The sequence below is a fragment of the Neomonachus schauinslandi genome, chromosome 6 (genome assembly GCF_002201575.2).
Source record: "Neomonachus schauinslandi chromosome 6, ASM220157v2, whole genome shotgun sequence".
NCBI lineage: Eukaryota > Metazoa > Chordata > Mammalia > Carnivora > Phocidae > Neomonachus > Neomonachus schauinslandi.
In genome coordinates, this window is record NC_058408.1 from 45,974,170 (window position 1) to 45,988,952 (window position 14,783).

Consider the following 14,783-nt stretch of genomic DNA (forward strand, 5'->3'; position numbering starts at 1 on the left):
CTTGTTTCTATAGGTGGCTAAAGGATGGCCAGCTAATTGATGAAAGGGATGGATTCAAGATTTTACTAAATGGACGCAAATTGGTTATTGCCCAAGCTCAAGTGTCAGATACAGGCCTTTATCGCTGTGTGGCAACAAACATTGCTGGTGACCACGAGAAGGAATTTGAAGTTACTGTTCATGGTATGCTGAAGAAGGGACATGAGCATTATATTTAAAATTAATTTATGCATTGTGTCATTATTTAATTCAGATGGTAGCTCAGTAATCTGGATAAATCTTGAGTTGTGGAAAGTAATATAAAGGATGTGAATTTGAGTTAAAAAATGGCAGATTAATCTTAAGGCACTTTACTAACACAGAGACTTAACCAAGAGGCCTATGTAAATTAATATAAACACTTCAGATGTTAGAAAGTGTATTCTACATAGAATGCCAGGGCCTGAGGAATGAGACCAAATAAGATAGAATAGGCAGGCAGCAAATTCCAAGTAAAGATGTTGTGTCAGCTCTTCAGGGTTTAACCAGAACAGGAGGGAGTGTGAATAAAGTCATTTCCAGAAATGGAGGCTAAGGATGTTATGCAGGATCCAGGGTAGATAGAGGTATTCACAGAACTAGCACAGAAGAATCAGAACCTTTAGTGTAATGACAGAGACAACCCTTGGCCACGGTATTATTTGTCTCACTTGCCTGCCAACCTTGGGAAGTGAGGGACTACAGTGAGAATCTGGGGAGCCATTTAGAAGCTCTAGTGGAGGTTTCTATGAACATCAACATTTTTCCATCTGTCCATGCAGACTTTTTTCCCCCTGCTTTTTCAATCCTGTGATGAAATGTAGCTAACCCTGTTTCTCAGTCTCAATTCCAACCCCTGAGGGAGGGAATCTGGCAGGCCCAGCTTAAATCAAGTTCCCATTCTGTATTCAGTCAGCCTTGCTGGGGTCAGAGTCATGCAGTATAAATACAGGTAGCGGAAACCCACCCTGATTTAACGAGATTGTTCTAGAGAAAGGGAGGATCATAATATATTGGGAAAACATACCAACAGGTGTAAGCCAAACATACATGTGGATTGTAGTTGCTATAAACACATTTTATTCTTTGGAGAACTAGAGATCCATACTTAAGAAATAAGTCATCTAAAATTGCTGAAAACTATAAATTAAATGCATGGGATAAAATTATTTCATTGTTTCTTAAAATAGGAATTTTCCCTTTTCTAAATTTTAAAGTTTCAGGTTCTTACATCCAGATTTTTAAGTACTTGACCCCACTGATTATGGTTTGTGTTCCCTCCCTCCCTTACTCTGTCCTTCCATCCCTTCCTGCTTTCCTTCCTTCCTTCCTTTCTTAAATCTAGTTCCTCCAACAATCAAATCCTCAGGCCTTTCTGAGAGAGCCATAGTGAAGCACAAGCCTATCACCTTGCAGTGCATTGCCAATGGCATTCCAAATCCATCTATTACATGGTTAAAAGATGGCCAACCTGTAAATACTGCCCGAGGAAACCTTAAAGTAAGTATAAATATTGCTGAGCCCCAAATGTGAAATCTACATTGATCTTCCCAGAGCTATCGTGTTCTTCTTTCCTAATTGTAGATTTTCCTGTTGGACAGATTTTACAGAAAATTTATCAAAATAATATGTGTTTTCCTTAGAGTTTTTGGAATTTATCTTAATATTTTGATTTGAAGAATAGAATTAATTAAAGACTAATAACCTTAACAATGATAATTTTAACATATTGGTTGGTATTTTTATTATTTCAGTTTATGCCTGTTTTAACTATTGAAAAACTGGTGTCTCATGGATGAATGAACTGTGTTCATCATTACTGACTCACAGTATCCCCAATATACCATAGACTAAGATTAAGGTAAAATCATATCTACATAAACCTAAGTGCAATAAGTCTTGAAAAAAATATTTTAACTAGTTATAAGCTTCCAGATGGCAGAGACCCAGTCTGAATAAATTCACTTCTATATCCTTCAATCTGAGTATAATCCCTGCCATATAAATGTACCTCATTACATATTTCTGGATAGATAGATTGATTGATTTCAAACTTAGATAATCTAAATGATTCATTTAAAAATCTGAATCAATAGATTTTTTTACTAGGATCAAGTTAGTTGACTAATGTGGGCTTGAACTTTGCTTGTATTAAGTTTTCAGTAATGAAGGATGTATTGAGTTCTTTTCCCAGTACAAATGATTGGTATCTGCTCATTTATTATTCCTATTCCAAATCCAGTGGAACTAATCTTATACATTTATGCTAGTGAGAGGTTCATTATGAAGCCTTAAAACATACTTCAGGGAGATAGGCATTTATCACATAATCATATAAAAGTTTAATTGTAAACTGTAATGAGTAACTTTAAGAGAAAATATGGAGAAGTATAAGAACAGATAATGTGGAAAGGTTTTAGGCATTAGGTAATTCATAAAGAAAGCCTTTGAGCAGAGATATGAAGAATACATAGCAGTTAAATGAGTGAATTAATGGAAGAGAACAGAGTAGAGTATTTCAGAGAAGATGTGTGTGCCAACAACTTAAAGTAAAGGCGCATGACACCTCCTGAGGACCTGATAACAAGCCAGTAGACTGAAGAACACAAAGCAAGATGAGGTGGTATTAGAGGAGACCAGGGAGTAGAAGGCATTTAAGTAATATTAGTGATTTCATTTTTACTTTCAATCAAAGGGAGATCTTTGAAGAGTTTTAAGAGAGTAGTGACATAATCAGATTTTCATTTTAAATAATTACTGGCCCCTATAAGATAATGAATTGAAGGAGTTTAAAATAGATATGTGGGCAGAGGTGGTCCAAAACAGTAGTATAGGAAGATCCTGAACTCACCTCCCCCCCACAGACACACCAAATCTACTGCCACATACAGTACAGTTCCCTCTGAAAAAGATTTGAAAACTAGCTGAACAGCTCCTCTACAACAAAGGATAAAAGGGCAACATCAAGATGGGTAGGAGAGGCAGAGACACAATCTTGCCAAAACCATAGCATACCAACTCACAATAGGGAGGGATCTCACAAGTCTGCAGCTTCTCCCTGAGGAGTATGGGATTCGTGCCGTACATTGGGCATTCCAACCCTTGGGACCTGTACTGAAGAGACAAGCCATAAAATGGCTGGCTTTGAAAACCAATGAAGCTTACATCCAAGAGACCCAAAGGACTGTAGGGATTTGAGATACTTCTTTTAAATGACTCACATTCAGACTTACTTGCCCTGGGGCCTAGTGCAAAAATTTGAAAAGTGCCTAAACTAAACTATATGTGAAGGAGATTCATTTGCTAATTTTAAAGCATCTGCCGGAAGGACAAGGACCTGTAGGGACTTTCTCCAGGGACAGAGCTGCTGTCAGGCACCAGTTTTGCACTCTCCCTCCAGCTTGCTAGTAAAAGCAGGTGTGTGCAGACACAGCAATCTCCCACTGCCTTGCTGAAGTGGAGGTGGGGTGGGGGGTGCTCTGTCCCCGAGCACTCTTCACCTGCCTTGCTAAAGCTGCAGGCATGCCCCACCCCAAGTTCTCCCACTGCCCCATTAAGGCTGAAGGGCAAGCGCAGTCCACACAAAGGACACCCTTTGAATGCCTGGACCCAGTGGTCAGAGGGGCTTGTGTTCCAGGGCCCTATGGGACTATAACAATAATCAGAAAAGCCATTCTTGGCAGGCTACCACACCCAAGGCATTGCACACAGTAAACTGGAATACACTCCTGGTCTGCTGGTGAAAAAGGCCCACCCACTGGTCCTGGAGCTTCAACATGAGGGACAGGCTTCAGGTTTGCCACACACGTAGAGGCTGTGAAGGCACTCTCAGGGAACATAGGCAGGGAGACACCACCTTTGTGTTCTCCCTTGGCCTTGCTGTAGCTCCTGGTGCCTCCCAGCAAGGAGCATATACACACACCTGAAGCCCTGATTTTTGCAGCTGTCACCCAGGGGACACCTCCAGATCCCCTGGTTGAAGGCCACCAGGGTTTACAACTGCAGTCCTGTGGGACTGTATATCGTTGTGTACTTTAAAACTGCTGCCTAAGGATCTGGCTTCTAGTCAACCTGAAACCAGGTGCTGACTGAGATCCCTCTCTTTGGAACACTGATAGGTCTTGGAATACCCTTAATAACTGGGACCTATCAAGAATAAATCAGGCTACTGAGGCAGTCACAAGGTCTGAGAGATAACCAAGAGCTAGGGCAGGGTTGAACGATGAGGTTAATCTACACAAGGCCACTCCTGTAAGACTGGGAAGATAGCTATTTTGCCTAATACTTAGAAACAAACAGAAACTCAAGCAAAATGAGGAAATAGAGGAGTATGTTTCAAATGGAAGAACAGAACAAAACCTCAGAAAATGGCCTTCATGAAATGGAAATAAGTAATCTACCTGATAAAGGGTTCAAAGTAATGGTCATAAAGATGCTCACTAAACTCAGGAAAAGAATGGATGAACACAGTGAGAACTCCAACAAAAGATAGAAAATATAAGAAGGTACCAAACAGAAGTCACAGAGCTGAAGAATACAATAATTAAACTGAAAAATACACTAGGGTGTTCAACAGCTGATTAGATGAAGCAGAAAGACAGATCAGTAACCTGGAAGACAGCAGTGGAATTCACCCAAACAGAACAGCAAAAAGAAAAAAGAGTTTTTAAAAAATGAAGATAGCTTAAGGGACCTATGGGGCAACATGAAGTGGAATAGCTTTCATATTATATGGATTCCAGAAGAGGAAGAGAGAGAGAAAGGGGCAGAAAACACATTTCAAGAAATAATGGGTGGAAACCTCCCTAAACTGGGGAAGGAAACAGACATCCAGGTCCAGGAAGCATAGAGAATTCTAAATAAGATGAACCCAAAGAGATCCACAGGAAGAGACATTATAATTAAAATATAAAAAGCTAAAGATAAGAAGAAAATCTTAAAAGCAGCAAGAGAAAAGCCATTTGTTAGGTGCAAGGGAAGCCCGCTCCCATAAGACTGTCAGCTGATTTTTCAGCAGAAATCTTGAAAGCCAGAAGAAGTGGCATGATATATTTGAAGTGCTGAAAGGAAAATAAAACTTCCAACCAAGAATACACTACCCGGCAAGGTTATTATTCAGAATTGAAGGAGAATAAAGAGATTTTTAGACAAACAAAAGGTAGAAGAATTCATCACTAAACTGGCCCTACAAGAAATGTTAAAGGGACTTCTTTAAGCTGAAAAAAAAAAAGGCACTAACTAGTAACAAGAAAATATATGAAAGTAAAAATGTCACTAGTAAAGGTAAATATACAGTAAAGGTAGTGGGTTAATTACTTATAAAGCCAGTATGAAGATAAAAATCAAAAGTAGTAAAATTAACTATAACCACAATAAACAGTTAAGGGAAACACAAAATAAAAGAATGTAAAATGTGACATCAAAAACATAAAACATTGTGGGGGAGTAAAAATGTAGAGTTTTAGAATGCATCCAAACTTAAGTTGCTATCAACATTAAAATGGTCATCCACCATGATTAAGTGGAATTTACTCCAGGGATGTAAGCATGTTTCAACATTCACAAATCAACCAACGTAATACACCACATTAATGAAATGAAAGATAAAAATTATATGATCGTCTCAATGGAAAAAGCATTTGACAAAAGTCAACATCCATTTATGGTAAAAACCCTCAACAAAGTGGATATAGAGGAAACATACCTCAACATAATTAAGGTCATATATGACAAACCCACAGCTAACATCATATTCAGTGGTGAAAAGCTGAAAGTTTTTTCTCTAAGATCAAGTGCAAGACAAGTGTTCCCACTCTCACCATTTTTATTGAACATAGTATTGGAAGTCCTATCAAGAGCAACTAGGCAAGAAAAAGAAATAAAAGGCATCCAAATTGAAAAATATATATTAAAAAATCCTATATACTTCACCAAAAAAGTGTTAGAACCAATAAATGAAGTCAGCAAAGTTGCAGGGTACAAAATCGATATACAAAAATTGGTTTCATTTCTATACACTAACAAACTATCAGAGAGAAAAATTAAGAAAACAGTCCCATTTAAAATTGCACAAAAAAGAATAAAAAGAAATTTAACCAAGGAGGTGAAAGGAAGTGAAAGTCCTGTGCACTAGAAGATATAAGACAGTGATGAAAAAAAATTGAAGACACAAATAAATGGAAAGGTATCCCATGCCCATGGATTGGAAGAATTAATCTTGTTATAATATTCCTACTACCCAAAGCAATCTATAGGTTCAATGCAATTCCTATCAAAATTCCAATGGCATTTTCCACAGAAATGGAACAAACAATCCTAAAATTTGTATGGAACCACAAAAGACCCCAAGTAGCCAAAGTGATCTTGAGAAAGAAAAACAAATCTGGAGGCATCATGCTGTTTTCAAACTATACTACAAAGCTGTAGTCATCAAAAACAGTTTGGTATTGGCATAAAAACCAACACATGGATCAATGGAACAGAACAGAGAGCCAAGAAATAAACCTACACATATATGGTTGGTTAATTTATGACAAAGAAGTCAAGAATATACAATGAGGGAAGGATGTTCTCTTCAATAAATGATGTTGGAAATATTGGACAGTCACATGCAAAAGAATGAAACCAGAATGCTATCTTAAACCATACACAAAAATCAGCTCCAAATGGATTAAAGACTTGAATGTAGAACCTGAAAGCACAAAACTCCTAGAAGAAAACATAGGTAGTAAGCTTCCTGACATAGTCCTGGCATTGAATTTTTAGATCTGACTCCCAAATCAAAGGCAACAAAGGCAAAAATAAACAAGCGGGACTACATCAATCCAAAAAGCTTCTGTATGGTTGGAGGCACTGAAATATAAATTAAATGAGGGAAAAATTGTAAATCATATATCCGATAACAGTTAATACCCAAAGTATATAAAGAGCTCAACTCAATAGCAAAAAAACAAGCAATCTGATTAAAAAATGGGCACAAGATATAACTAGACATTTTCCAAAGTCATGTATATGTCCAACAGGCACATGGGAAAATGTTTAACATCAGTAATTATCAGGGATATGCATATCAAAACCATAAGGTATCACATCACACCTGTTTAAGGCTATTATCAAAAAGACAAGAAATAAGCATTGTTGAGGATGTGAGAAAAGGGAACCCTTGTGCATTGTTGGTGGGAATGTACCCTATTGCAACCACTATGGAAAACAGTATGGAGATGCCTCAAAAAAATAAAAATCAGAGCCACCATATGATTCAGCAATTCCATTTCTGGGTATTTATCCAAAGAATACGAAAACCCTAACTCGAAAAGATATATGCACCCACCTGCTCACTACAGCATTATTTATAATAGTCAGGACATGGAAACAACTAAAGTGTTCATCAGTAGATGAATGGATAAAGAAGATGTGATACACACACACACACACACACACACACAATGGAATACTATTCAGTTATAAAAAAGAAGAATGAAGTCTTGCCATTTGTGACAACAGAACGTAAGGGCATTATGCTAATTGATATAAGTCAGACAGAGAAAGATAAATACCATGTGATTTCAATTATATATGGAATCTAAAAAATAAAAGAAACAAAACTCATAGATACACATAGAACAGTTTGGTGGTTGCCAGAGGTGAAAGGGGTTGAGAAGTGTGCAAAATAGGTGAAGGTGGTCAAGAGGTACAAACTCCCAGATATTAAGTAAATAAGTCATGGTGATGTAAATACAACATAGTGACTGTACTCAATAATATTGTATTGCATACTTGAAAGTTAACAGGAGAGTAAATCTTAAAAGTTCTCATCACAAGAAAAAAATCTGTAACTTCGTATGAAGACTAGACTTGTGATGATCACTTTGCAGTGTGTACAGAAATTGAATTATTATGTTGTACACTTGAAACTAATATAATATATGCCAATTGTACCTCCAAAAATAAATTGAAAAAGATAAAGAGTAGATGTGTGGAAATCAATTAGGACTTATTCATCTAGGAGAGAGAGAAGATTGAAATTTGAACTCACATTCTGGCCATGAAGATGAGGATATATGGATGTATTTGAGAATTTTTGTGTCAATCATTAGGACTCAGTGATAAATTGCATATGAAAGTTGAGGGAGCAGGAAATATCAAGGAAAACTTGGGGAATCTAACCTACACAGATACATATCTTATGATGCCATCCAGTAAGACAGGAGACTTTGGAGGACAACCCCTTTAGGGGCAAAAAACTGGATGTAAGTTTTATATTTTGGGAGGTTAAGTTGACTTTGAAATAAAGTGGAGATCAGGTAGACCATGGAATACATGCTCCTGGAGCTCAAAGGAGAGTTCTGGCTGGAGATACTGACACATAGATGATATTTGAAAGCATAGACATGAATGAGATAATCTAAGGGGAGAGTAAAGAGTATGAAAAAATAGAAGAGAGAACTGACCTCGTTTGGAGTCTTAAAAAATTATGGCATTTAAAGGCCATGTGCAGAAGTCTAGAAGTGAATTTAATGTATGAATATGCTGCTTAGTGAGTTTAGTACACTCTGGCTGAAGAATAAGTCAAGTGGGAGTTTACTTGGGAGTGTATGGAGAGCAGATCATTTGGGGTCAGAATGTGGTAAGTCTGGAGGGCTATGCTGAGTTCAGATTTCATTCTGGGCAAAGTGGGGAGCTGAGTGAGCTTTGAAGGGGGACTGGTAAAAGGATCAAATTTGCATTTTAGACAAATTATTCTGGCAACGGTATATAAGATAGATTAACAGTTTGGGAGGTTGGAGACACTGGAATATAAATTAAGAAACTATTATAATCCCACAGTGGTTGTAAGAATGGAAAGTAGAGATCTGAAAAACAGAGTTGTATAACTAGTAGGAGAGTCAGAGTGGGCTCTGAAATCAAGATGCCTTGGAGAATAGTAGTGCCATTAAACAAGATTGGAAACATGCAATGAAAAGTAGGTCTGGAGATACAAGGAAACAGTTATAAGCTTTGTTTTGGATGTGTTAAATTTCATGTGCTAACCCATCCAGCAGATTAGCTGGAACAGCAAGCGTGAAGCTCAGGAGAGAAATTGAGGCCAATACTATAAATTTCAGAGTCTGCACAGAATTCTTCGCTGAAGCCATGAAAACTATCAGAAAGCTGAACTTTATGTTTATGGGACAGGAGGAAGAAGCAGGTTCTGTAATCTCCTAAGAAAGTCAGAGATTGAGAACTGAGGACATTTTTGTATCTTCAACACCCAGAGAGTAGAGTGATTCAGGAGTAGGTGGTCAGTAATGCCAAATGCTGTAGATGGTAGAAGAGAATATGAGCTTACTATGTAAGCTGCTGGATATTGTGATTAGAAGTTACTGATAACCTCCTTAATACTGCATGGAGCACTGGGTGTTATATGAAAACAATGAATCGTGGATCACTACATCAAAAACTAATGATGTATGGTGACTAACATAATAAAATAAAATTAAAAAAGAAAAAAAAAGAGAAGTTACTGATAACCTCTGAATGATAAGTTTCAAAGAATAACCACTGAATCACTAGTTCCAAAATGGTGGAGGCTAGTTGCAATAGGTTTAACAGAGAAATGAGGAAAAACAGGAAGAAATTTATCTGCATTTCCATTACTCATATTTTATAATTTTTATTGTTTTTCTGGCCCCCATGACCATTTAATCAAAAAAGATTGTTGCCTTAAAAGTATTTATGAAGTGTTACATAAATGTGACTGTATTTTTTTTAAGTAGCTTAAATTTTCATCACATACCTCATCGTTCAGTGCTAAAGTCTTTTGTTCAGCGAGGTTTTATGACTGTACCAGCAGGCCTTAGGTTATTTTATTTTGTGTTTTCCAATGAAGAAGAAAAGTTTTTCAATCAAATCAGTCTTTTTTGTGTGTGATGAAGTGAGATCTGGTTCTAATCTATCAAGAGAATTAAGATATTGGCATAAAACTATAATTAAATAGCATAAATTTAAATGAGTTTGGCTATCTCAGCAAATGCTTTCAAGTCCCAGTGTAAAGTACAAAATGCTGCCATGCTTTCTGCTCCCAATTAGATACAGTCTTCTGGTCGAGTTTTACAAATTGCCAAAGCCCTGATGGAAGATGCCGGCAGATACACATGTGTGGCGACCAATGCAGCTGGAGAAACCCAGCAGCACCTTCAGCTACATGTGCATGGTAATGTCATTCCCCTGTCTTAACAAAAGAACATTTCTGTGGCCTTTTTTGAACATGATGACTCATTTTTATTGAATTACAGTGTAAAAGAAACAAGTGTTTATTTTTGTCTATATGAAAAAAAAACTAGTTTTTTTTTTTACGTTATTTGTAATTACAATTGCTCATATTAAGGTATTGGTTTGTCAAGATATCCATTAAGATATTCAGGTTGTCAAATAGGATGTGCTAGAGCTCATAAATAAATAAACATACTACCCTATGTTTTTAATTATTTGAATTCTGTTAACTAATAACTTTGTACAGATAACTTTTGTTGTCAAGACAGAGTTGGAGGATTGTTCCTTAACATTTTCTGTCATGTTCTTTGCTGGTTATAAGAGGGATTTTGTAAGTAGAAGCTATCCTTGACTCAGGATCTTCTCTCATGTGCTTTAATAAAAAGTCTGGGTGGCCATGGAATAGCTCATGAATATTACAGCTTCACAAAAAACTTAAAAGAAGATTTGACCTTGAATGTGAGACTTCAGATCTCTGGAGTCTCATCAGAAAGGGTCAAGAATTGTAGGCTTGGGGGCGCCTGGGTGGCTCAGTTGGTTAAGCGACTGCCTTCGGCTCAGGTCATGATCCTGGAGTCCCTGAATCGAGTCCCGCATCAGGCGCCCTGCTCAGCGGGGAGTCTGCTTCTCCCTCTGACCCTCCCCACTCTCATGTGCTCTCTCTCATTCTCTCTCTCTCAAATAAATAAATAAAATCTTTAAAAAAAAAAAAAAGAATTGTAGGCTTGGCCTTTCCTGATTCAGCCAAATATATTTGCAGAGAGCTCTCCAAGATTTCCATGTGATACCTTCTTCATTTTCTCTAATCCTTGTGATTGCTTGTTAAACCCTTTATTCATTTACTTCATTTATTCTTTATTCATTTATTCATATATTCACTCTACATTTACTGAACAATTTAAACTAGAATGATGCTCCAGCATCTACCTTGATTCCAGTTACATTATCAGTAGGCAATCAATAAATATTAACAAATGAAAAAGTAAATAGTAAGTGAATGAAAATATTTAAATTGGACATTGAATTCTTCTCATCTGCTTCTTTACATATTTTATTTTATTTAAATCAACTAGTTAAAAGATTCAGATTATCAGTTCCCTAAATGTTTTTAATAAAATAACTTATTTTCCCCCTTTCCCCAAATATGTACACCTAATTTATGTATGTCATACACACAAACCATGTTCCTTAAGAGGACTTCTACTTTTTCATTTAGTAATTAACTTAAAGACCAATATCTGATTATAATGATCTTGAAAGTGACTTGATTGCCTTGACTTTACCTAGTGCTCTTTGGCAGCTGTCTCCAGCACATACTGAGATCTCCACTTCCATTTAAGAGCATGCTGTGGGTGGTGCTTGCTCTCCTTTCCCCCTTTCCCTACACTGAGGCTCCTTTTCTCCTCATTGTACAGGCTATTTATCTTTTCCTTTACGATAATTTCAGTCCTTATCTAGTCTCCATTGTTGTCTAAAAGGAAACAGTTAAGAGGGATAGTATGATATGCTGCAATCATCTCAGGCACCAGAGTCAGACCAATTGTGGTTTCAGTTCTATGCTAACCACCATCTATGTAACCTTGACCAAACTATTTAATTTCTTTGAGTATCTGACTTGCAGAGTGCTTTTGAGGTTTTGAGGTATTAGATGTAAAATATCTCCCACTTTTACTCTCAGGTCTTATCAAAAAGAAAGGTGTTTTCATTCTCTAGACTGGATTAAAATATTAAATGAAGATTGTATCTTGAAGAACAGAATGTATGTCTCTAGAGCTGGGAAGAACCAAACTTCAGTGTTTGGGGCTCCCAAACTTGAGTGTTCATAAAAATCATATGTATTAAACATGTTAAAAATACAGCTTCCTGGGCCAGTTCCAGATCTCCTGAAACAGTTTCTCTGATGCAAATGGTCTGTATGTCATTACTCAGAGGAACATTGGCCCAGACTCTAAAACCTGGCTTAGAAACTTACTAATGTAGTCAAGAATGATTGAAAACCAGAGTTCGTGAAAGAAATTAAGGATCCCATCAAATACAAAGCAACAACAGAAACAAACAAAAAAACAGAGTCGAGACCTGAGAAAACATGTCTATAAACCTATGATCTGAATATGGTAACAAAATATATGTTAGCAGGGATTGAATTAGGGTACACACCTACACAGAAAATCATCAGAGAGTGGGGCAACAAGCTGGAAGACATCTGAGTTAATGTAAGAAGAAAGAAACAGAAGGTTAGTCATTGTGAGGATTTATTAAATGCTACTAAATTGGCTGGGGAATATAAAACAATCTTCTTGATACAAATCACAAATAGAATAGAGGTAAAATACATTATAGTACCTGAAAATGTTTTACTAATATGACCTTGACTTGTCCAGATAACCGTTCATCAGTCTGAAAGGAGGATAAATGATGAAGTGAACTTCTAATCTAATTATGATCAACCTGAAAGGAAGTGATTGGCTACTGTACAGGAATCTAGACAGAAAGTACTCCTGACAAGCGATGTCACATTGGATGTAAATGGCTCCCAACTTGATTCTGTCTCCTTCAGTACTTCTATTAATAATTTCAGTGAGAATTGGAGATGTTAACAAAAAGTATAGGAATTTCTAAAGGATTAGTTGACCATAGATTTCAAAAAGACTTCAGAAGTTAAAATGACAGGTTAACCTGAACCTGTGAACCACTACGTAAGAATAGGGTTGGAGAAGAGTGACTTACAGACACCACACATTGAAATACTGGAGATATCAATGGCTTTCTGCAATTATATAGATATAATCATTCAATTTCATAATAAAGCTAATTCGCCTTAGAAGTCAGTAATAGAAACTTACAGTATAAACAACAAGAAAGGAATTAGCCCTGTTATAGTCTCACTCTCTGAATGCCTCTGAAGTATTGTATCCAATCCTGGTGCTATATATTGAGAGGGACATTGAAAAATCTATAGAGAAGCAACTATCATTTAATTTAGTTTTTTTATTAATTTATTTGACCAATCTTATAGTTACTTTCTGAGGGTTTAATCCCAGTCTTTATTGATGGGGTAACACATTTGGCAAATGAGCATTTACTATAATTGGCATCCAATGTATTCAATCCTAAGAAATTCAGCTTTCCAATTGTTTGATATTTTCCTTTCTTATAAAAAAAAGATTGTAGATGCTTCCATTCTTCTCAAGCGTGGAAAAAAAGTGTTTTCAAAAGGCTAAGTAAGGGTGGATTGTCTCTCCTGGAAGACATAGAAGACTAAGTCATGATCCTGAGGAGAGGAACATTCTTGTGATCCCCTAGGTTTCTTAGGGGGAGTTCTGTCCATTATAGAAGGCAGAGACTCTCAGTAGGTGGTCCTTTTTGATCATCAAAGTTTCATAATTCTGAAAGTTCTAATTCTCTAGACCAAACTATGAAATTTTATCTAAACCTCGGATATTTGCCAAGTAAGACAGATGTTTCCACAAACAAATGATTACTTGGGGTCTAATGGCTCAAGCATTCATTACATCTGCTCTTAATTATATCCTAGGAAAGATTCACCAAGGTGAAGCACCCAGAAGTGGCATGTTGTGGTTAAAAGCATAGGCTTTGAATTTGTGTCCCTGTACTGCCAAGTTATAGCATGAGGACAATAGGCTTAGATGTTAACTTTTTAAATGTTTTTTCATCTGTAAAATGGGAAGGATAATGATAATATAATCAGAAGGTTTTTGTGAGGATTGAATGTAAGACTACGTGTGCTTACAACTATAAGCTTAGCCTGATGCCTGGGTTCTAGTTATCATCTGTAAATGGTAGCTTGACAACTGTTTTAGCCAAATGCATACTTGGCTTTTGGCCCTCCTCACAGCACCAACATTTTAACAAATATATCTGAAGTTCTGGTGCCTTTACTGTTGGCTAGGAACCATCTTGGGTCTGTATTAGTCGTCTGGTGAAAACATTAGTAGAGCACCCCTTAATTTAATTTTATTATTCTGAAGTATTTGCTTGGCTAACATCTGCTAACACCCACTTAAAAAAGGTTCCTCTATCATTTCTGTGTTTTGCTTAATAGCTCACTTGTGACCGAAAGCAGACTTGGGAATGTTGTGGGGACCTTTTTTTTTTTTTAATGGATAACTTCAGTTCAGGACTCTAGTATTGTCTTAGTATAAATAAATTTATTACTCATTATATCATAGTTTTGGTGGTTGGGTGGGATTAACTCACTTTTAGATCAGTTATGTATTGAATTGAATTTAACCAGAATTTGAAAAAGTCAACTTACTCCTGTGAATAATTAAATTCATAGGTAAAGTCTAGCCCATGTTATGTTCAGAAGCAGGTATTGTGGTTTTGGCGTGGTAATGCTCATGTAACTTTTGGAAGGAGAATAGAGAAAAAAAACCAAGTTGAATGGAATCCAACCTCCTTCTTGGAGTATGTAGACATTTATTGTTAACATAAGATATTGTTACCTTACTAATGTTTCTGTCTAAAACAGTGCTCATCTAAATTCAAAATTG

The 14,783-nt window shown here is 36.6% G+C and overlaps 1 protein-coding gene across 1 annotated transcript in view; it reads left to right on the forward strand.

Moving 5' to 3' along the window:
• HMCN1 (hemicentin 1) overlaps positions 1–14,783 on the forward strand; it is a 487,037-nt gene that overhangs the window by 303,474 nt on the left and 168,780 nt on the right. Inside the window, exons 34-36 of the mRNA XM_021682591.1 lie at positions 14–183; positions 1,364–1,518; positions 10,087–10,210. Coding sequence (XP_021538266.1) covers positions 14–183; positions 1,364–1,518; positions 10,087–10,210 — 449 coding nt within the window. The remainder of the gene's footprint in view (positions 1–13; positions 184–1,363; positions 1,519–10,086; positions 10,211–14,783) is intronic.